Source organism: Microcebus murinus, chromosome 11 (genome assembly GCF_040939455.1).
Source record: "Microcebus murinus isolate Inina chromosome 11, M.murinus_Inina_mat1.0, whole genome shotgun sequence".
Taxonomy (NCBI): Eukaryota; Metazoa; Chordata; class Mammalia; order Primates; family Cheirogaleidae; genus Microcebus; species Microcebus murinus.
This window is the reverse complement of record NC_134114.1, coordinates 80,358,826-80,383,380: the sequence shown is the minus strand read 5'-3', so window position 1 is coordinate 80,383,380 and position 24,555 is coordinate 80,358,826. Positions and strand designations below refer to the sequence as shown.

Genomic DNA, 24,555 nt, shown 5'->3' with positions numbered 1-24,555 from the left:
GCTTGGATGATAATGATTCCGATAAGCTGTCATCAGCCCCTAAAACAAAGGTTTACGTCACTGTTCGCACATTGAGTACTTAAGAATTATTAAATCATTATTTTTCAAAAATCCCTCTTTGAGTTGGGCAATAGAAAGGAGATTTATTATTACTCCTTTTGGTTATTGTTTTATTTATGACACCTTGAACAGCCTGAAATTCTGCTGGGTAACTCCATCCCACTAGGGTACAAAAAGGACTACAGGAAGGGAGCAGTTTGGTGGGTGGTTTGTTTGTTTAATTAACTGCCACATCCTCTGAACAGAATCCTTTTGTTTAATCCTGTTGTCCTGAGTTAGTGGCTGGATAACGTGTTTTGTAATTTTCTGCCTCTCCTTTTGCTGAGTCTGTGTGGATGTGGCAGGTGCCCTGGTCCCTGAGACTCTGGAGATAAGTCAGGGTGTGAAGTGCAGCTTTGCCAGGAAGCTCCTGGCCAGCAGGGCTAGGGAAACAGCCTGCTTTGCATTGTGGGAGTGATCTGTTAGGACTATACTGATTGCCAGATGTTAATTCTTCATATTGTTTTTTTAACCCCCTTTTGAAAACCATTTAAAGTGATCTGTGATGTGTTGGGTCTTTAGAGCTCTGCCTGGTTAATTCTTTGGCTGACTTGGCCCGTTGACGTTGATGCACTCTTACTCCATGCCCGAGGCCTCTTTGGGGGCTTAGAAGCAATTAGACTGTCACCCAAAGCTTGCAGGCCCTTCCTGAAGGAAAGTCTTGTTTAGGCTCTGCCAATTTAATGCTTTGTTTCCTTTGGAGCTCCTCTGTCAAGCTAATAAGACAAACTCCAAATGAGTGAAAACGTTGGAGGAGAGAACATTTTGTGGGTCCTGTATTTCAAACAGGTGTTACTCCTGGGAGATAATTTTAAAAAGTCATTCAGGCTGACATGACATGTACTAGAAAGGAAAGCAACAAGCAAAAGCTATTTGAGATTCTTTTCTTTTTTTTCTTCTTCTTCTTTTCTTTTTCTTTTTTTCAGTGTAGTGGTGTCATCATAGCTTACTGCAGCCTCAAACAACAGGGCTCAAGTGATCTTCCTGCCCCAGCCTTCCAAGTATATGGGACTATAGACATGTGCCACCATGCCTGGCTAAGTTTTCTATTTTTTGTAGAGACAGGGTCTCAGTGTTGTTCAGGCTGGTCTCGAACTCCTGCCTCCAAGCAATCTTCCCACCGTAGCCTCCCAAAGTGCTAGGATTGTAGGCCTGAGCCACCATCCCTGGCCTGTTTGAGATTCTTATCTGTTTATTTGCTATGGGTAATTAGTGTTAATTGTAGGATTTTTAAACCACTTGCTTTTAAAGTACTGGTTCATACACACATAGAGGAGGCAAAAAAAAGTGTCAAGCTAATATACTAAACCACCGATGAATTCTAAATATCTGGCCAAGAAAATAATGTCTTATCACTATCACCAAGTTACTGAATTCAAGGCAAAGCTCTAATGCTGCAAAATTTATAATTACCAAAACATGCATGTGCAAGAACTCTGTTGGAACTTTCATTAATGGATAAACAGAACACCAACTCTGGGTTCCAAATATTTTGTCAGTATCTTATGCCTCATTGGATGAAAATGTTTATGTTGTAGCATACTGCATTTCTGCTGCAAATGAATAAGTAGAAATTATCTCTGAAATTCATCCTTGAGTATTTTTTTTAAACTTGTAAGTCTTCATTTTTCTGGGATATTAGTTGTTATTGGTATGTTCCAGAACCTGGAAGAGCTGGATTGGACTGTCTGAAATTACGCATTTCAGACGTCACGCAATATCTTACCTTAACAACTGGTTTGGTAATGGTGAAACTGCCCATGACTCCGATTCTCTCAGAGCTGAAAATGAAGGTCGATTACCAATACATCTAAAAGACATGTTCCAGCCCATGAGAGAGAAGAAAAGTTTAAAATTAGCAAAACAAATATTTGTTCAGCCCTTGGGGATGCTCATATTATTTATCTACCCCAAGTTTGATTTGCTGTTTGTATTTCATGCTTTAACCTCTGCAGGAAGACAAAAAAAGAGCATCTTCGAATTTAGAATGGGGAAGCCATAAGGCTCGCATTCTGGGCTGAAAGGCATAACAGAAGGAAGCAAGAAGAATGGTGTTATGCAACAGAGACTCCGTCCTGCCCATCTCCTCACAAAAACATATTTATAAACTACACCCATGTCTGTTGCAGGCCCCATTGGGCTTTTGGGGACCAAACGAGAAATTCTCCTGATTAACAAGACATCTTATTTGGAAATTAGCCTTTAAATCAGTAATAGTAGAATTTGAAAGACAGTGCTCCCAAGATACATTCACTCTAGATTTAGTTTAAAATTTTGGAGGAACCCTAAGCTGATAAATTTGCTGAATCTCTGACCATAAATCATATCCTTCTTTTACATTTCGATATCAGAATGGAATACATTCGGTTGGCTTGTAATTAAAGAAATGACACTGGAGTTCTGTTCAAATAGGAGTATTAAAACAATCACCTTTTTGACAGATTAAAATACATTGAAAATGTAATAATCAGCTATCCAGTTCATGGGAAATAACGTTTTCATTATTGAATTCTTTAAAACATTATGTGAAGAGGGGTAAAAAGTGTCTCACAGTTTCCTAACCTCTAATAACACAGTCTCCTGTCAGTATGCTGTTTCTATATTTATGGAAGGAAGAACCTTCACTCACGAGCTGCTTGATAAAACACCTCAGTACATATTTCCCTGGAAGCAGGCTCTCTGCTGTGCCAGCAACATATGCTAAAGGCCAATTTAGAATGTTTTAAATATGCACCATACCCTTCCTTTTCCAGCTCCTAAAATGAAATGCATTTTGGCTTTAGCAAATAAGGATGGAATGAAAGGAGGAACACTGCAGGGGAAAGTAGCTAAAGAAGAACTCAGAGAAAGAGGATTATGACGCTGTTCCTCCCCAGCCTGAAACCCAGGGCTCTGCTCCTGTGCCCCTTCTACTTACCCCCACCCCCAGCCGTCAATAGCCACAACACAGGGGCTTATGGTAGAGGAGGGAGTAAGATTGAAAGAACATCTATGGAAAGAGAAAGCGAGGTGATGTCTACCTGCCTTAACAGAGAGAGACAAAACAACAGGGTCAGGGTAAACTGAGAACTTACACTTCAAGGCTGGGAAAGGACCTAGAGTACTCAAGGACTAGATGTCCCGTTGTTTCAGGGACCTAAGTTTGCAAATAAAGTACTTGGGATGGGAGAAGGGAGAAGCAAAAACCTACCTAATGGGTACTGTGAACACTGTCTGGTTGACGGACACAGCTTTAGCCAGGACTCAAGCATTACAAAAGTGATCCGTGTGACCTAAAGCATTTGTACCCCCTTAATATTTTAAAATTAAAGAAAAAGTACTTAGGAGGACAAAGTCCTTATGGTTTAGGCTAAGTAGTGTCATCAAACAATGCTTTGGTCCTTCCCCTAGTAGAAAATTGGGGGCACACTGTTGATAACTAAACGAAAAGCCAGTTGTGAACTGTTACCTCTTTTGTCATTATTTCATTTGAATTCTGAGACTCAGGTTATGATTCACTTCCTCCAGATAGGTTAACCAAAGGGAGAGAGATTAACAGAGGTTTTAAACTGATAATCAAAATAGTATTTAGCATCTTGGCTGCATACAGAGGCACAGTTTTCAGCTCTAATCCCGGCTTCAGTTGTTACTTTTGTTATCAAAAGCCCCTGAAATGTGCTTTTTACCCATCCCTCCAGGTGGCCTCTGGTTCATCAGAAACTACCATGAAGTGCATAATTCATTTTTGGTGTTTGAGATGATTATAAAGGACTAGTTACCATTCTGAATGTTATTCTTCTTAATTCACTAAAATGACCCTTTCGTAATGTATATGTATAATGTATATGTATATTGATTCTGAACTAGTCCACTTGCCAAAGTTTGGTAAATGTATAAAATGTATTCTTGCCATAACAGAGCATAGTTACTGTTAACAGTTGAAACTTGAGCAGTGTGGGGCTTAGAGTTGCTGACCCTCCTCCAAAGTCAAAAATCCACATAAAACTTTTGACTGCCCAAAACTTAACTACTGTTGACCAGAAGCCTTATCAATATTGTAAATAGTTGATTGACACATATTTTGTATGTTATATGTACTATATACTGTATTCTTACAATAAAGGAAGCTTAGAGAAATGAAAATGCTATTCAAAATCATAAGGAAGAGAAAACATATTTACTGTTTGCTGTATGGAAGTGGATCATCATAAAAGTCTTCATCCTCATCGTCTTTATATTGAGTAGGCTGATGAGGAAGAAGAGGGAGGGGGTTGGTCTTGCTGTCTTATGGGTAGCAGAGGCAGAATAAAATCCATGTATAAATGAGACCACAAAATTCAAACCTATGTTGTTCAGAGGTCAACTGTATATGTTATAGAACATCGACTTGAGCAGCCATTCGACCCAGTGGGGAACAGGGGCCATCTTTCTATGCATGCAAGATGTCCTGGCTCTTGAGACTTTTGGGCTTTGAGAACAGTCAGGGCAGTAATTGTTTTACTCAAACACAATCACTTTTGTAAGTGTGGTAAATGTGCATGCTTTTACATTGTAAACCACTGTGGTGACTTAGTAGAGACTGTGTTGTAATTATTGCTGGCTTGTTGGTGTGCAGCCAGATATTCTTAGAGTTAAAATTATGTGGTGATCTCAAAAGTATTGAACTGCAGATACAATGGATGGAACAACTAAGGGTAAGGAGTAAAGAGAAGACATTTGTAAGAAAATTTTCAAGAAATTTACAAATGTGTTGAAGCAGTGGCCGTGTTACCCGTGACATTTGTAAATATTGGCATGCAGAATCATTCTTCTGCGATGTCAATTTCCTCTTTTAATATGCGCTAAAGCTCATGAAAGCTGTTTCCTGATGGAAGAAAGATCCCTTTATGTGAATGGCTGCTGAGCCTAACAGCACTTTATTCTGTGAAAGGCTGGAATGATGTGCATGAGTCAGGAGCTAACCTTGCAATCTGAGGCTTATTCTAAATGTTGACACACCCTTCAGCTGGAAGTTTAGGAGTTTGGGACCAACCTAGTGGGGAAGAGGGTAAGACTGGGACACCTTGCTGCAAGGCTCTGCTAGAAGATCAGCCTACATATAAGGTAACCTGATAGTACTCAAACTCTTTCAGAGGGAAATTACTACAACCAGTGAACCTTTGAAGCCGTTGTGGTTAGGAAGACAATATGCTTCAGAATCACATAAGAACTTGGGTTTAGTTCTTATCTCTGCTACTTAATTGCTGTGAAAAATTAAACTAAGATTATATCACTCTCTCTGAATGTCCATTTCTCCTTGGTAAAGTGAAACTAATTATAACGACCCCACAGAGGTATTTTGAGGATTTCATGTGATAACATATGTAAAGCAAATAGCAGATCCTGGATGCAGCAGATGTTTGTTACATGAGTGGATGAAGGACAGAACTGAAACCCTATCAAGAATGAAAATGGTTCCTTCTGGGGGAATACAGAACAGACCTAAGGACTTTAGCAATTTAAACACTCACAAAATAGAATAGTGAAGAACTTCCAGTCCTGAGGTCAAAATGTTTGGGTTTGGATTCTGCCTCCACCTTTTACTGGTTGTATAACCTTAGGCACATTGCTTGACTTCTTAATCTCAGTTTCCTCATCTTTACGTAGGTATGCTAATATGTATGTCTATTCTGTGGGATTGCAGCAGAAATTAAATTGAGATAATGAATGTAACATAATAAGCACTCAGTTATTATCCATGCTTATGCGCTAATTCACAGTATGGCCAGAAAAAAATGGTTCAGTGCTACTTTGTACCCAGAGAACATGATTTGGTATCATATTGAAATATCTAACCCTAAAATTTTCTTTGGATTGTACTTGGGTTTTTATACCGAGGCCTTTTATGAATTCCAATTTGTCATTGTTTTATGTTTATATTGTCTACTCTTTGAAATTTATATTACATTTGAAATTTACATTTAAATTTATATACAAATTTAAATTTACATTAGAAAACTAATTTATGTAGATTAAAGATTTGAAACAAAAGTGAAAATTGATTCTATGGTGAATCATTATCTTTTCTTTGTCCAATGAATAGGAAACTAGAAATACTAATTCTGGGGCAATAACATGTTTTAAATAAGCACCACGGTAATTCACTTAATATTCCATATAAAGTAAAATGTCACCAGATGGGATAATAGGTCCACACAATGTTGAATGGGTCTTCAGTCCCACAATTTGCTTTATTAAAATTTTAGCTAAATTGACAGGTATAAAAGTTAGAAAAGGGGAGCTAAATTTGGGACATCAAAAAACTATGACTTTTTTGATTTGTGAAATAAAGGAATTGTAGAAAGAAGAAATAACAGAGTGGGTCCGAACAATAGCAGTTTTAATTTTTATTTTCACGTTTGAGCAGTGCCAAATGCTAGTAGAAACTAAAATGAGTGACACTTAGGGAAAGAAAAAACTTCCCCCTTGAATCTCTTCAAAATCTATAATAATAATATAATAATATAAAGTGCATCTGGGCATTGCCTTCTGCTGCAGTTCTTGTCTGGCTCTTATCCAAAACTGTCAGGCTACTCTGAGTGCTGATGATTCATATCCCAGCACCCTTTTATCCGAACATTGCAGTGTCTTTTCTTTGTACTTTGGCAGTGATGTTACCTTGATGTTCAAAAATCTTTTAAAAGCAACACAGGCTTTCCTTGCATCTTGACAAATCGTTGTCTGCCAGTAATGAAGAAAAAGTAAACTGGCGATCATTGTAAATATAAATACCTCCAAGTGTTTTTTTGTTTTTAAAAATTGGTTATGTGTTTTGGGATCCTCTCACGGAAAAGTGAATATTCTGATAATCTTTCCTTACTTCTCTTGTATAAATCAGCATGCTGCTTTTCAGAACCATGGGTTAATGGAGTTTCTATGGATCATTTGGTATTAATGGACAGAATTTAAGATTTTTATATGATTTCCTTTCTTCTCAAATTTTTAAAAGGTGAAACATAAGTATTTTTATATTCATGGAATGTTCTTACTGCTATTCTTTTAAAATTAATATTTTGTTATTTATTTATTTTAATATATCTTACTGTGTCCTGATGACAGTAACAGTGCTTTGCATTACCAGGGTGCTTTTCATACATTTCCTCATCCAAAGCTTGCAGCGTCCATTTGAGGCTAGCAAGGCAGGTTGTCATTATGATTCCAACTTACCTATGAGGAAACTGAGGCTCAGGATGATTTATGACTCTCTCACTCCAGCAACAGCAGATCCAGTCCTTAAGTCTATATCTACGTAGCCACAATGAGTGGCACTTCCACTTTTTTCCAGTATTGTCTCTCAGGAGGGAATCTCAGGTTTGTCAATGAATATTTAGCATCCAGAGAAGAAGGTAGTGTATTTGTACCAGGGTGAACATGGGTCACAAGCTGTTAGAGGTCTTTGTTATACTTGCGTGCTGCATTAGAAGAAGAACACAGTGGGAAACTGGAGGACATTAAGGGGGGGGGTCAAGAGGCTAGAATGATGAGGGGCCTGGGAACCATACTAGAAATAATCAAAGGAATCGGGATTTTCATGTCTGGAGACTAGAGGATACAGAGAAACATAGCTGACATCTCCAAATGTTTTATGGACTACCTTGTAGAAGAGGAATTGGATTTGCTCTTCATAATTCCGGGCAGCAGAAGTAGGATCACTGGGTAGAAATTACACAGAAGCAGATTTATGCTCAATGTAGGAAGAAACTTTCTAACATTTAGAGATGCCCAAAAATGGAATAGACTGGCTCACCGTCACCAGGAAGTGTTCGCACTGAGACTGTCCAACTCGGGGATTATATGACTTTATGAGCACTGTATTTCAGCAGTAACACAGTTTTATGATGAAACTTCTAGGGACTCAGAGAAGAATTTCCTCACTAGCTAAAAACAAAAGGAGTTTTCTAGGCTTTTCATCATGATTCTAGAATGAGAAAATTGTATCTGTAACAATTTCTGTTTCACACCACTGTGGTCTAGGAAATACTGTTCAACTGATGGGGAAGGACATATTAGTTAAAACAGATAAGTAAAACTTTTATGAGATAAAAACTGAAGCAGACAGTGTAGTGTTGGCGGTAGCGTGTGTACATGCATGCGTGTGTGTTCATTCGTAACTATTTCAGGATGAATTTGACATGGTGCATGCCATGTTTTGCTAAAGACACTCACCTGGGTTTCCAGTCTAGGTCTAGCTCAAGCACTCACTGCTTCATCCTTATGCGTTTTTATTTTCCCTTAACATGGAACTGTTGTCCTAGGAATTTCCTTTCTAACTTAAATTTTACGATTCTGATTCTCCCAAATTCTCCACTTTCACATAGAAAGTTGAACATGGCCTCAATTATAACAAAAGCAATTCCTTCATTTATTTGTTCTTTACTTTACTCATTCATTTATTCAAAATCATTTATTAAGTGAAACTATTATAGAAATACAAAAAGTTTATTTCAATATATATGATTTTAAGAATGAAAGAAAAAAATGGATGACTGCAAATTAATACTTCCATACGCTGCCTCATTTTGAAAGAGTGATATTTAACATAATGCTTAAAGTGAAAGTGAAGCACTTCATTTATAGGGTATTTTCAAACAGATATAATAGACTCTGTAAAATGTCTTATTGCTTCAGTTTGGAAATGCAACATTTCAAACCTTGCCCCAGATCATAATGGCATTCAGTAAGAACTTATTATATACTGCATCCTTCAGCCTCAGAAAGATGGAAGTGTTTAACCACTGATTCCAAGCAGGAAGCCCTTCCTCTATGAGTTATCACATCTTTTTTCTTCTTTTCCCAACAGATTCCAGAGGGGTGACTACCACATCGATGTGTGTATCAACGACTACCTGGATGTTTTCTGCCCTCACTATGAGGACTCCGTCCCAGAAGATAAGACTGAGCGCTATGTCCTCTACATGGTGAACTTTGATGGCTACAGTGCCTGCGACCACACGTCCAAAGGGTTCAAGAGATGGGAATGTAACCGGCCTCACTCTCCAAATGGACCGCTGAAGTTCTCTGAAAAATTCCAGCTCTTCACTCCCTTTTCGCTAGGATTTGAATTCAGGCCAGGCCGAGAGTATTTCTACATCTGTGAGTATATAGAGATTTATCGTGTTGTAGGACAGCTGCGGGAACCCAGACTCATTTTTTTTTACCCATGTTTCAGAGAATTGCAGAGAGCTGGACTCTGCATTACAGATGTCTCCTTGTAAATGCATATATCAGGATCCCTAGATACATTAGCTGGGAATTGAGAGCACAAATTAGATTAAAGACATAGCGCCTCTCCCCCTATGAAATTGCATGTCAGCCTGTTCAGTGAACCACTGCTGACTTGTATTTCTTTTAAATGAAAATTGCCAGGACTTCTCCAAAGCTCAGGAAAAGAAAAAAAAAAAAGACTCCTGAAAAAAAAAAAAAATTAAAGGAAATAATTAAATTTACATAGCTTGGAGTCATTGGATTTCTTATTCAGGTGTCAGCAATATCCTTTCAATCATCCACATTTTCAGTGGAGAAAGCCCAAACTCCTGCAAATGTCAGCATGCTGATGATAAATACTCTCTTTGCACCAAGAAGAAAAGACAATTATTAAGAGCAGCTGTGTCTTTAAACAGGAAAGAGTGTGAAGAAGTATCTAGAAGGAGTTCCCAGGGAACTGGCATGAGTGAGTTTCCCACCTGTGAGCACTGAGTGACTGTCCTGAGAGAGCCCTGTAACTTTCTCAGCAGACCTCGGTATAAATCACAATGCCATGGCCTTGTTTCTTCTCCATTACCTCCATTACGTATACCATCATTTCTTCAGGCAGCATACTATCATATATTGTAGGTAAATGCTTCTCAAACTTCACTGCACATAATTGTCACGTAGGGATCTTGTCGTAATGCACATTCTGACTCGAGGTCTGAGGAGGGGCCTGAGATTCTGTAGGTTTAAAGCTCCCAGATGACACTGAGGCTGGTGGTGCTAGTCTACGGACCACACTTTGAGTAGCAAGGTTACAGGTAATATCTACTTTAGGCAGCTTGCTGTGTATCTGGACTTCCCTTTAACTAGTATCAAATATTTAAACTCTCCGGCCTCTCCTATGTATTTTTGTCAACTGAAGAAGTTAAAATTTATTTGTTCAAAAAATACATTTATTGAACAGCCAAATCTTGGCTCAGAAATGTCAGGGGATGCAAGATGAAAAGACATTCCCTTAGGAATGTCTTAGGAAGTTACTTTCTCCTGGGGAACAGACATGTAAGTAGGCAATTAAAGTCTAAATAGACAATTGCTGAATGAAGATAAATGCAGGGAGCAGTAGGAACATGGGGAAAGCTGTGCCTCACCCGCTTGGAAGAATCAGGAAGTGCAGCTGCACACAGTGGGTAGAAATCCAAGTAATACCACCCAGTATGCTTAGCATCGACTTTTCACCCTGGCTTGCCAGACAAACAAGAACATTCCTGTTTTTCTGACTCATTTCTTCACTCTGAATGTCCCTACCCATTTGTAACCCACACAGTTTAAGTCTACAGAGGATTTCTAGCTCCTCTTATCCAGAAAACAGGATTTTATAATAAGTTGGACTTCACCATCACAATGGCGCTCTCACTTATATTGGAATTGAACTTAAAGAGGAAATTGAACATTACCAGTTTTATTATTTCAGTACATATTTCAGTTGTTAGTCATGAGAAAACATGTAAAAGCCTTGATACTATCTCACATTCGATCCATAAAATAAGAAAAGGAATGTTGAGTCCCACAGATGCAGGAAACACGGGCACACCAGTGAATTCACAGGTTCCCAGGCAGCATGCTCTTGACTTTGGCTAATTTTTTAATTTATGAAAGAATCTCATTCAGCAAACAAGAAAAAGGAAAGAGAAGGACTTCAGCTGTGGGACAGCATCTCATTAATTGCCTAACTGTAAAATACTGTACCAATGTACGAGAAAATTAATGCTCATTTTGAAATTTTCTTATTGGCTTCTTAGATTAAAAAAACAACAACAAGAGCAAAACCCAAAAACAAATAGAGTGAACCAAGATCGGAAACATACCTACCAGCTAACTGGTTGATTGCATGTGTTACCAGCCTCCAAGTGGAGGTTTTTCCACATTCTTGGTGACCTTCGGGGAAAACAATTTCAGGATGCACCACTTAAGCCAAGCAAGCAACAGCTTTTTTGAGAGCCAAAGTACACTCTCAGGAGAGACAGACCAGGCAGGCTTAAAAGAGAGCAGGTGCACCGGGAGGAAGTGGTTTTAGATCTTTTGTAGTTTCACTAATTGATGGAAGAAAGATTCAAGGAGTTGGCTTTTACTAAGAATTCAGGTAGTAATTCCTAGAATTGGGTTCTCTCTCATTTTCGTACTTTATATGGTTGTCTCAGAACCGTCATGGTGATTTCAAAGGCAGAGAAATGTTAACACTGCAATGCGAATGATATTGTCATTAGCCAAAGTTCATGTAAGGTGACAGATAGCTGACAAGCTAGTTGAAGCTGGTAAGAACAGCTTCAGGGGGGTATCAGCCCCTCTAGTTAGCTTCCACTTGAGGGTTGTTTACTCAACACCTGCACCTAATCTGCAAGCCCCTGCCTCCTGTCTCAGCCCTGTCTCCTAGTCTCCTGCTCTAACACACGATTATTAGAAATTAGAGAATTCATTCAGGTTCATAAGCAAGATGTTATTATTCATATATACCCATAGTGCTTATGCCTGGTTTTTCCTCATTTGTGGTTAAATTCAATATTTCACTAAAAATCATTATGTGTCTTCTATAACATTCATTTAACGGAGTCATTTAACTGTCAAGGGCTCCCGTCAAAGTAATTGTTCCAAAATGCTTCAAAATATGAAGAGCTTTTTACTGTTCAGCTGAGTTTAACTTGAATTACTTTTTTTAATGAAAGGTAAAATAGCACAAAATTAGCAGCAAAGGGATGTTCATTTAGAAGAAGCACAGTGGCCTGGTGTTCAGTTAAATTGAATTTTCAACCCTGTTTTCGACCCACAAAAGCATCCTTCCCCGTCCTTTTAGCAATGAAAGGGTTTCCTCACTTTGACTGCTGAGACGAGGAGCTGCAGAGCTAACACGGATGTCTTACAGACATTTAATGTACTGTGGTCATAATTAAACTAAAGGCTTCTTAGGGGAGAATTGGCCCTCAGTTGAATTTTCCTCTCTCCTAATATGCGTGGAATGAACAAGATGATTGGGAAATGGCTCTTTTCACACTCATTACGTTACAAGGAGCTCTATTGCCAATCTCAGGAACAAGCCTGACTGCCCACCAGTCAATTTTACAAAATGTTCTTGCTAGGACGAGAGTACATTTAGCTCCTCACAGCCTTAAAAATCTCTTTTAACTTTTCCAAGGGAAAAAGAAAAGAAAAAAGAACGCTGTAGCCTTTTGGCCGCCCTACTTTAAGGTACTCGGGGCAGGCTGGAGTGCCAAAATTCAGATACAAACATAGATTTGGGGGAAGGGAAGAGAAGTGCAGTATTTCATAACAGGATAGTCACCTCATTACTTAGAGAATTCTTACAAAGTTCTGCTTTATCCTCCACAAGATTTCTTTTTTTTTCCCTTAATTTCGTTGAGTTATATAAAATTAAGAAAATGCAGTAGTTGAAAATATCTTGTATGAAGTTTCCAATTTACTTTAAAAATAAACCATCCCTTATAATTCTAGGTTCTTTATTTGTCTCAAGCGTAACTCTATCTATGCTACGTTCTCTTTTCCTTGGGAACAGATAGTATGTTAAGTTGTTATAATTGCTGATTATGGCTAAGGCAGAATGGGGCCATTCCTGAATCTGACATACATTGTTTTGTTTTTTGCTTTTTTTTTTTTGGAGGGAGGGGGTGTGAGGAAGGGTGTTCAGTTGCCTTGTGTTTTTGTTGTTTTTGAGACAGAATCTCCCTCTGTCCCTGGGTAGAGTGCAATGGCATCATTGTAGCTCACTGCAACCTCCAACTTCTGGGCTCTAAGCAATCCTCCTGCCTCAGCCTCCTGAGTAGCTGGGACTACAGGCATGCGCCACAACACCCAGCTGATTTTTCTTTTTCTTTTTGGTAGAAACAGAATCTCACTCTTGCTCAGGCTGGTCTCGAACTCCTGAGCTCAAGCAATCCTCCCACCTCAGCCTCCCAGAGTACTAGGATTACAGGTGTGAGCCACTATACCCTACCTGGCAAATACTTTTTAACCTACAGAAGTTATTTTGGTAAGAGATTGACGTACTAAAGTAATACAGAAAGTTGGTTGTGTTTCTGTCAGTGATAGACCTGCAGAACTGCCAGTCAATTGATTAAGGCAATAGTTGTTTATTTAGACTTCCTAAAGGAGATATAGTAATTTTAGAAACTTCAAAAATACTCATTTTAGAAACTTCAGTAATACTCAGTTTAGAAGTGATGCTCATAAATATTAACCTAATGAGAACACATTTGAAAGAAGTTTTGCTGTTATTTTTAAATCAGAAGAGGTAAAGGGAAATTCTTTAAACAGGTTATCTTTGTAAGTCCATAAAGCACTGCTTTGAATATACCCTTTTATAAAATAAGGAAAACTGAGTCCTAAGTTCTTCTCCTGGGAAGAACTAGCTATGATCTTGGATAAATCATTTAATCTCTCTAGAGTTCAAACTCTATTAAAAAATGTGGTTGTCATTGATGCTTTTAGAAATCTCTTGGAGCTTTAATACTCCATCTTATTTTATTTAATGAGAATCTGTAGCATTAGGGTAAAAGATGACATCTGTACAATGGCCCAGCCCAGTACCTTGCTTAGTAGTTGTCCCATAAATGCTAATTAAAGGGAAATTTTTAGCGTGGTGAAGTGTATTTCAGATTATTGAACTAGTTCTTTCCCTGCCACCCTGTCCAAGCCACCATTATCTGTGGGCTCTACCTGTGCAGCAGGCTCCTGCTTTTCTGTTCATGTCACTGCTCTGTCAGAGCCCTCCAGCAACTTCCTGTCTCACCAAGACAAAATTCCCAGGTCTCTAAGTTGTCCGGCAAGATCCTCCATTGCTGTACGTCTCCCTGCCACCCTCTGCCCTGTTCTCTCTGCTCAGCCACCCACCCTCCCTCCCGCTCCTCTTACCTGTTCTGGGCACCCTGATGTGTCAGGTACATTAATGTCCCTCTGCCTTAGGCTCCTCATTGCCCCAGGCATTCATGTCCCTTACTCTACTTTCTTCTCTGGGTCTGCGCTCAAAGATGTCTTTATCCGAGAAACTATTCTGACCTCCCTATATGAAAATATCTTTATCATTCTCTACACTCTTACTCTGCTTCACTTTTCCTCAGGCATTTATTACCCCTGACGTGATAGTTTCACGGCAGGTTATTCACAGCTGTTTCTGCTCTATGCTCTGTATTACATGGCTTGGCACGTGTAGATGTTTAATAAATAAGGGTATCTAGAGTTTACGTAGCGCATACGCTGTCCCAGGCATCATTCTGAGTACCCCACAGTTCTCAAAACGGAACTTTTGTCCCATTTACAGGTGAAGAAACTGAGGCACACCAAAGTTAGGCAGCTTGGAAAAAGTTTACACAGATAAGTGGCTAATCTGACAGGAAATTAAATAGGGAAGCAACTAAAAGAAGAAAAGGGATAAAGTCTTGGGTCTCATATAATTAAAAAGGAAAATCACATTTTATATATATTCTTTTTAAAAAAAAATTAGAAACAAATAGCACTCATTTTGACATCTACTGTTTAGAGAATACTGCATTATAAACTCTTCTAGAAACCCCAAAGCACATACTAGAAGGATAAATTTTAAGCACATATCTGTGTTTTTAGCTCTCTGAAGAATACTTTTCCATCTCCAGAATATATTTCAACTGTATCTTCCCAGATGGTTGACCCTTTTAACCCAGATAACTTCAGAAGCCAGAAAAGTTGCATTTTCTAAGAAATTCTTCTTAAATTGACTGAATATTCCCCATCCCAACTGAATCATGATGACATACTTGATTCAGGAATTAGTGAGTTTTAATGAGAGACCTGTAATAAAGATGACAAATGTCATTTTCTGAAAATGATACTAAAAAGGCAGAGAATTCTTTTAGCAATTTTTTACATCTAAGTTATAGTTGGGACGTTCTGTTTTACTATGGGCATCATTCTTAAACCTATAGTATATAGCTACTTTAATGCATGTGGTTACTGCTAATTCTCTGCTTTATGTATTTTAATTAAAAGTTTACAGTTTTGTCTTAAGACGTTAGGATATTTTAATAACACACTACACCATTTTTAAAACTGACAAAATAAATAACCTAATTTCCTGAGAGAGATCATATTAAAATGATCAAGATCAGCTTCAGAAATCATTTAATTGTATAATATGGTTATTGACTGACTTTTTAAAGGTATAAGAATATTCAGTAAAACTAGAGAATACTTACGTAAATAAAGTTCTTCACTTGACAATTGGATGTGTTCCAAAAGCTTATTTGCAAGTGAGTTGTTTGCAACTTAAAAGTGTTTATAAAATCATGTAAGTTCTCCATAATATGGAGAAACTACTTAGCTATTATATTGATGAAAAACTGTACATTTCAATGAAAAATTTTAGAAAATGCCATCCAGAAGAGTTGCTCAATAAATGTTTATTGAATAAATAAATGTCATAATGGTAAACTCCATGTAACAAACTATTAAATTTTTTAATTTCTTATATAGTAATGTTTGAGAAAAGCAGATAAATTAGAGGCCACAGATTTTACTGTATCCTCTGTAGTAGTTACCTAGTTTCTTAGTAATGTTTTTTAATCATATGCTAAGACTACATCAAAGGAGAGAGTAGAAGATGTTTTTTAAAGACAAAAAAAAAAAAAAAAAAAGCACAGACTCTGGTTAAATGCAGCCTTGAGCCTGAATTCTCCTCCTATACTCTTAATAGCTATGTAACCTTGGCCAATTCACCTAACCTCCTGGAGCTTCACTTTCTTCATCTGTAAAATGGGTATAATAATCACAGTTCATTATCACAGTATTTCTTATTTCCAAGATTCAATTAATGAAATATTTTTTGAAGAACCAGTTGACTGCTAAAAAGATACCTTCAATCCAAAAAGTTTTTTTCATCCTTTGAAAAGTGAAGGCAACTTGAATAGCCCAGATTGATATTTCAGTTCAGTTAAAAAATAAAATTCATAAATGCATAAAGATTAAATTTTAAGACCATTTCCTATATTCTTAAGGAGCATTATGCTAGGATTATATATGCCTAAGGAAGTCTTCATTCCCCTTGATGTCTGGTTTTTTGGAGGCTTACTTTAGTAATCTACATTAAGAATTATTTTGCTCCTGACAGCTCATACCAATCCACCTTTTTACTGAGTTTTTCTTATTGAAGTACTAGAGTGTCAAAACGACACAATTATCAAAGCAGGTGGTAATCATTTTCACTGTTCATAGTCTTTTACTCTTGCAGGGGAGGTGACCTATAAGTACAATGTACTTCCTTAAAATGAACAACTCAATATTTACTTCGGTAAAATGTGTGTGCATTTTACTTTCGTTATGGAAAAATGTTTTTGATTACTGAAGTCTTATTTTAGTGTTATTTGCTCTAGCATCAACTTCTCTGAGACTTAAAGGGTTTAGAGCTGAAATTTTCGGTAGGTCTGTCGTGAAATACTAGTTCACCTCCTGTAGTTTTTGAGGTATATGGACCAGTGCATGGTAGATCAAGACGTTATTTATTTTAACACAGAAAAGGGTTGGAGAGCAGTATTAGGAAACTGACAAATTTTAGTCAGATAGTAAAAATAGTCAGATATAATTGCAGAGTATATCTTAGTCACTAAAAACTATTGAGGTTTTTTTTTTTGTAGCCAGGTGGGGTTGCTCAAGCCTGTAGTCCCAGCTACTCAGCAGGCTGAGGTGGGAGGATCACTTGAGCCCAGGAGTTCGAAGCTGCAGTGAGCTATGATTGCACCACTGCACTCCAGCCTGACAGATGGAGTGAGACCTCCATCTCTTAAAAATAAACAAATAAAACTATTCAGTTTTTTTAAAGTTTGTTGGTTTTCTTTTTTCTTTTTCTTTTTCTTTCTTTCTTTCTTTTTTTTTTTTTTTGACACAGTCTCGCTCTGTCTTCCTAGCTAGAGTGCAATGGCATCATCATAGCTCACGGCAACCTCAAACTTCTGTGCTCAAGCAATCCTCCTGCCTCAGCCTCCCGAGTACTGGGACTATAGGTGTGTGCCACCACACCCAGCTATGTTTTCTAATTTTTGTGGAGACGGGGTCTCACTCTTGCTCAGGCTGGTCTTGAACTCCTGACTTGAAGCGGTCTTCCCACCTCAGCCTCCCAGAGTGCTAGGATTACAGGCACGAACCATGTGCCTGGCTGTTTTTGTTTTATTTTGAAAACAATATGGGACAGTTTTTTTGGTTTTTTTTCACTTGAACACTAGAAATTTTTCTGGTATCATATCAGGTCTCTAACTGAAAATAATTTTTCTATTCCTTTTGTTTACTTTCATAGTTCTTTAATGAACCTACAAGAAGACATCTTCTTATTTAAAGAATGAGTCTAGAGGATTATGTCTGTTTCATTTTGTCCTTAGCTATCTTTTAGGAAAGCATCAATGGATTTCAAGGGTTCTTGAGTGAAGGTTAAATAAACAACATGAAAGGATATTTAGGGACTTGAGGAAAATTTTGTGTGTTAATTGTAATTTTCTCTTAGGAAAATGGTTGTTTGTTGCCGGGTGTTCTGTTCCCCTTCTGAACGAGAATGCCCAGCATCAGCTCAGGTGCTACAAAGCACAGACCTGGACACCTTCCAATAGTGGCTTCACCCAGTGGGGTTCAGATAGTCTGAGTAAAATCAGAGGCAGAGGCGGCAATTGATAGGAATCCAGGATATAAAAAAGTACTTTATTGTTTTAAAAATTCTGAGCAATGTTATTTGATCACGCGGTGAGAATTTTAAAAGGCAATGCATGCCTTGTTAAAATGACTAGAGGATGAGTCTAGTTGAACTACCATTAAAAAGAATCAGAGAAATTAAAGCCAGGACTTTGAAAAAGGAAAGTGGAGCAAATATCACTGCTTAATAGATTTTGACACTGGACCATTTTTAAAGTTTGCAAAGGGAGACTTAAAAGCTATTGAGTAATTGGGATTTGATAGAAATTCAGAGTGTCTGTCGTAAGAACCAAAGACTCCTAAGTACCCTTTCCCATTGTCTGAATTTTTCAAAAGCTGTGACTCTCAGATAAGAAGTTCAAAAACAATAATTTTTATTTTTATTCCTCTTAAGAACTCAAAATGCTATTAAGAGACTGAGGAAGCATGTAGAGTTCTGACCTCCTAAGGGAAAAGAAGGAATTATGTCACCTTTTGCTTCCTTTTACCCCACTGAGACTAAATGCTGAAATGGAAACAAATTAAAGATTGTTCTTTTTATCCCTAAATGTCAAAAGTGGCCACATCTCCTAGAGATATAACGCACCTGATTAATTGTATAATTTCACAGGGAAGCAGTAATTCTCAGCCTTATAAACATGTAATGTACTAATTTGGTTTCTGAGTTAACTGAAAACAGTTTAATGAGCTGCGGTATCGCGTGTTATGTTCGGTGTTACATAGAGCAGATGCCAGGAGAAAAGGAAATAACACGCCAGTGACACTTGGAATAACAGTGTTTATACTTCATTGACTTTGGGTTGTCAGCATGCTATTCTCTGTGTTTCCCTTAGTAACTTATTAAGGCAAGTAAACTTCAGTGTGATGACGTCTAAGTGTCATTGGTTGTAAATTACACAAGCACGCACACACCAAATGCATAGTCAATCTTCAAGAAAAAAAAATAATGCTTTTCTAGTACAGACGCCCCAATATTATCCATGAGATATACACGCAGAGTGAAAGGTGACTCTCTGAACATGGTACATGCTGGAAGAACAGTATTTGGGCCTTTCATCTGAAGAAATACTATTTCTACAGATTTTCCTACTCATCTATTCTTGCTCTATTTTCACAGAATGGTCGTGTAACTCTTGGTTTGAAAGTTGTCATACAGCCTCACAGCAGGCTTATATTATCTACAGAGTTCTTTATGAGGAAATATAAATCACCACAAATGAGACTTTTCACAGCCAGAGATATGTAGAAATTTGTGTCAGTGCTTTGCTGGCTTGCTAAAAAATATCTCTAGGCTCCGAAGCTCTCACAACTCATCCTTGCTCCCTACCCTTTTGGGAAGCAATTCTCAAAACTTGAGATTTATGGTCCAGAGAGCTGATAGTGGCTATAAAGTTTTCTATTTTCTCTTTTCTTTAATATTAATGCAGAGAACAAGGCATTATCATTCATTATTTTAGTTCACGAGCATCCTGTGGGCTAGAAATATGGTTTCTGGGGATATAGCTTACCTCTGTGTAATAGGGGAAATATGTGGATTTTGGCAACAGCCTTCTTTTCCATCAAATATTTTTAGTCAGATTATATAAAATCTACATTAGTAACAGAACTTTAATATATATGGTATATCCAGGTTTGGTTTTAAAATTTAAAGCTTTACGAAATATTAATTCATTCTGAGCCCCCAAAGTAAAATATCATGAATTGGAAAACAGCCAGCCAATCTATTATTGTTGGAAATTGGAATGATAAGATCTTTTCATTTTATTATTTTCAGAGATGTACAATGTTTCCAACTAGCTGTATCTACATTAATGTTAGCAAAGTTTCAGTTTTTAGTTAGCATTCCCTTTTATATGCAAATCCTTAAAAACAAATAACATGCTCTGAATCATTAAAAAAAAGAATATATATTGTTTTTAACTTAAATGTGACCAATTTTTTATACTTTCAATATCAGGCTTCCAATGTAAATTTGCTTTGCCTGTTTTTTTTTTTTTTGTTTTTTTTTTACAGAAATTTTTTAAAGTTAATTTTCTCCTGAAGTAAATTGTTACAAATTCTGACTAAAATCCATGTTGATGAAGTTTCACTATATGTTTTGCTGTAACAGTTTCAGTGAGTCCTCAACCTGAATTCAGAGCTTCTTGTTTTATTTTTGGTGGAATTTTTAAGGGACAAATCTAAACAAGGAGAATAAACTAGAGGCCAAAAATGTGAATAGGCAAATGTTTTACTTTTAATAGATTGCTTCAACATCTTCCTTTAAGCAATATACACCTTGGGGCAGTTCAGCTCAGTCAGTTTTGAGACAATGCGATGAATACTGCAATGATCTAAATGAAGTGGTCAGTCTTCTGCTAAAAATTTACTTATACCTTGACTAATAACTGCTCCCCTAACTCTTGTTTGGATAATCATAATTATAGTGATTTAGCACTTATTATTATACATCCTGCATGTCAGGCACTGTACCAAGAATGATACCTGTTTCATTCATTAAATCCTCATCTGTGCGGTAGATGCTATTATTATACCTATTGTATAGAGGAAGAAACTGAGTCTCAAGTTAAGTAACTTGCCTGAGATCATGTAGTTAGTAATGGAATTGAACTATACAGTTTGACTCCAAGCCTGGACTCTCTATATACTTAGTTCATAGTAGATATTTTTAAAAGAAGTTAAAAGGAGATAAATTTCAAACACCATCGGCAAGTCCTTATATAAGTCTTACTTATAACTTGGAACTTAAGGCAGGCCTTGTTCTAAAAATAGCTAATGTGAAATACACAGTTAAGTTTCATGTCAACTTATTCCTGAAATTCACATACTGATAAGTATCTGGGTTTCAAAACAAAGTAGAACACTATAGAATGGTTTGTGGGGTCAGAACATGATGACCTAATAAAATGAGTCATTCATTATTCCTGCTTCAATTGTGATGAAGACATTTAATGACTAGCAAGACTATTGAAAGTATATGTCTTTTCAGCGCCTTGAGTCATTTTTCAGAGGTTAAATTTCATTAACAGAATCGATAGCACAGTGTAGGCATTGGTGGATATATTGCAAAGCCTTGTGAACAATGTCTCCACGTTGCATCTTGTTAATATGACCTGCAGGGGATTGCCTTCTGTATCTAGCCTTAAAGCAGCACAGCAGCTGCAAATTATTGTTTCAATTATTAAAATTTGTTTATAGTTGTTATTGTTGCTATGGCTGCTGCTATTGTTGTTATTTAAAATCCACCAGTTTTTCACACATTATACATCCTTGCACAAGAAAGAGGAGTAGAGATTCTATAAGGGGAGGACCACTTTGAGAATTTATAACATTTGGAAATCATTTAGCATGAAGTTCAGGAATAGCAGCAGCCATGTACAGCACCCGTATTTTACACAGAAGGGGTCTTGCTGCTGGTTTTTGAGGGTGGTTGCCAGAGACAGGGAGACCACCTGGCAGCCCTCCAGAGAACACGCTTCACACAGCTCATGTGGATTTCCTCTCTCCCCTGCCTTCTCTCTCCTGATAAGGAATCAGAGCAGCAAAAACTCAGAGATCAGTGAAAAGATTGGGTCTGGCTGGATTGGAGAGTATTTGGAAAATAAAACTGGGTAGATTAGGTCAGATTATGGAGGGCCATTAATTCTGTTCTTGAGGAGTTTAGAATTTACATAACGGGCAATAGGGAGTAGTATGTTCTTTAAGGGGAAACTGATATGGAGCTTGTCATATGAATACACTGAGATCATTTGTTTTAAGGCTAAGTGTTTGCTGGTTATATAATAATAGCTAGCATGGAGTGAGCACTTATCCATTCCACATGTTTTTATACATATATATTTTTAGGTTATTAAGTATGAAATGTCCAATTTAAGTACTAAGAAGTTGATCTCTGACATTTCACTTTGACATTTCTTGTTTTATTTTTATTGTGGACGTGCATCCTCATTCTTTCAGATGCACAGTTTGGCTTGTGATTATCTTTCAAATTTTTTTTAGAGCAATGTTTGTGAAACTATGGATAAGTAAAAAATCTGCGTTATTTTTGAATATGAGTTCCCTCGTGGAATCAATGCAGTGCAGACAGCATGAAATATCAACAAAGTACTTGGGAAGGATGTGGCTAATGAACACACAGTATGTTCATGGTTTGAGAAGTTCCATTCTGATCATTTTAATCCTGAAAATGAGCCATGTGGGCAACCTGAGACCAAGGTGGATAATGATGAGCTGAAAGCTGTAGTGGAAGCGAATCCATCTCAACCTATGTGTGAATTAGCAGCAAGGTTTGACGTTCCTATTCCAATAATGTTGGACCATTTGAAACCAATCGGCAAGGCAAAGGAGCTAGATAGATAAGTACTGCATAAATTAAGTAGCATCACAAGAGAAATCATCTCAGAGTTTGCCTTTCTTTGCTGTCATGACATAAAGGTGAACCATTTCTACACCGTATTGTTATGTGTGATGAAAAATGGATCCGTTTTGACAATTGCAAGCATTCAGCACAATGGTTGGATAAAGATGAAGTGCTGAAATACAGTCCAAAACTGAATTCATCAAAAAAAAGCTAATGGTGTCTGTTTGGTGGTCCAGCGCTGGCATTACCCACTACAGCTTCACGAAACCTGCTCAAATCAATTACAGCGGATATCTACTGCCACTAATTGGACAAAATGATGAGGATGCTTGTGATGAAGCAGCTGAGATTGGTCAATAGAGACAGGCCGATCCTCTTGCAAGACATTTCTCAACCACATGCCACACAAACTATGCTGCTGAAACTACAGAGGCTGGACTTGGAAACTCTCTGTCATCTACCATACTCACAGACCTTGCATCAACTGACTACCACTTCTTCCAGGCTTTGAACCACTTCTTGCAAGGAAAAATATTCAATTCTCAAAAAACTATGGAAAAATGCCTTTCGCAATTTCATCGCCCCTCATTCTCCAGGCTTCTTCACTGCTGGCATAAACAAGCTACTGTTAAGATGGCAAAACTGTGTCGATAGATGCATACTTCGGTTAATTGTACTGCTTCTTATTTAAAATATAATAAACCACACTTTTGATTTGAAATCAGACATTTCATATTTAATAACCTAATTTCTCATCCAGACCTCATCACACCTATGTATTAGGCACTATAATTTTTTTCCATGTCACAGATGAGAAAACTGAAATACAGACACATCAAAGACTTGTTTAAATCACACTTTTCATGTGTGATATAGCCCAGATTTGAGCAAAGACATTCTGACTCCAAAGTTTATGCTCTTAGCTCTTATCCATGTATAACAAGTAATGTTCAAAAGCTTGTTCCATAAATAGAACTGGTACTTATGAAGAAATTGTTTTAATCTCAGAGATATTAATATCCTTTACTTGAGTTTCTGTTGTTTCTATATTGCCTTCAGTTTCTTTGCCATAGGTGTAGAGTTGTAATTTTTTTGCATAGGCTTTTATGATATTAAGGGGAATTGCTAAATCAATAACATTTGGTGGATTATTACTTTAATCACATAGCAGGATTTCTGACCTTTAAATACGATGTGTTAGTTTATTATTAAAGTACATTTTAGAAAATTTATTGCAACTACTTCCTCAAATATTTATATTCAAAATACTGTAAAATTCATTTATTAAACTCTACTTGAGGCCATTGGTACTCATGTATCACTGTGTTTGTAGAAAATCTACGGTGGCTATAGAAGGTCACCCTTTAGTATTGTACATGACTTTCTCATTAGGCAAACAGTTCATCAATACCTGCTGAGCTATGTTACCCAGAAGGCCAATGTGACAGACACTGTAGGGTGACAATAGGAATATCCAATGTAATGTTTGTTCTCCAGGAGCTCACAATCCAATGTGGAAAAATATATTGATGAAAATAACAGCAAAAAGGGAAAGAGAGTGAACCATAAGATTAACACTGTTCATAAGAGAGAGAGAGAGATCATTTCAGGAGGAAGGAATTAATTAAAAACATAGTGGAAGGATTTAAGGGACAAGGTAGAATTGAGGTCTCAGGCCTTAAGACACTATTCCAACCTTAGTGATCCACCTGCAGAGGGAAGTGAAAATGCAGATTCTTGGAAGCTACTTCCAGAAAGTCAGATTCATTCAATTTTATGAAGTTGCAATGTAGGGATCCATCAATAACAAGCTTTGTAGCCGTTTTTCCTTCAGGTAATTGTACCACACTTTGGGAACATTGGCTAAAGTGGGAGTAGATGGGTCTGAATTCAAGACATGAGAGAAGTCAGTACTTAGAGGATTTGATTGAATGGGAGAGTCATGTCAACAGTAGCATCAGTCTTGAGAAAAGACAGTCTTTGTTATGTGAATGTTGATATAATCCAGGGCCCTCTGGTTCAGGAGAGACTAGGACAGTCTAAGATAAAGGCTAAAATAGACTAAGATTCTGGGAGCTATCTGATTCACAGTGGTTCTAACAAATCTGCCCTTCTGCCTCACCAAGCACTGTCTCATTTGCTTCATCCATAAATAAGATACAGTTTGACCTTGC

The 24,555-nt window shown here is 37.4% G+C and overlaps 1 protein-coding gene across 2 annotated transcripts in view; it reads left to right on the top strand.

Moving 5' to 3' along the window:
* EFNA5 (ephrin A5) overlaps window positions 1-24,555 on the top strand; it is a 282,570-nt gene that overhangs the window by 223,112 nt on the left and 34,903 nt on the right. For both annotated transcript variants that reach the window (XM_076008260.1, XM_076008259.1), the window contains exon 2: window positions 8,918-9,210. In XM_076008260.1, coding sequence (XP_075864375.1) covers window positions 8,918-9,210 — 293 coding nt within the window. The remainder of the gene's footprint in view (window positions 1-8,917; window positions 9,211-24,555) is intronic.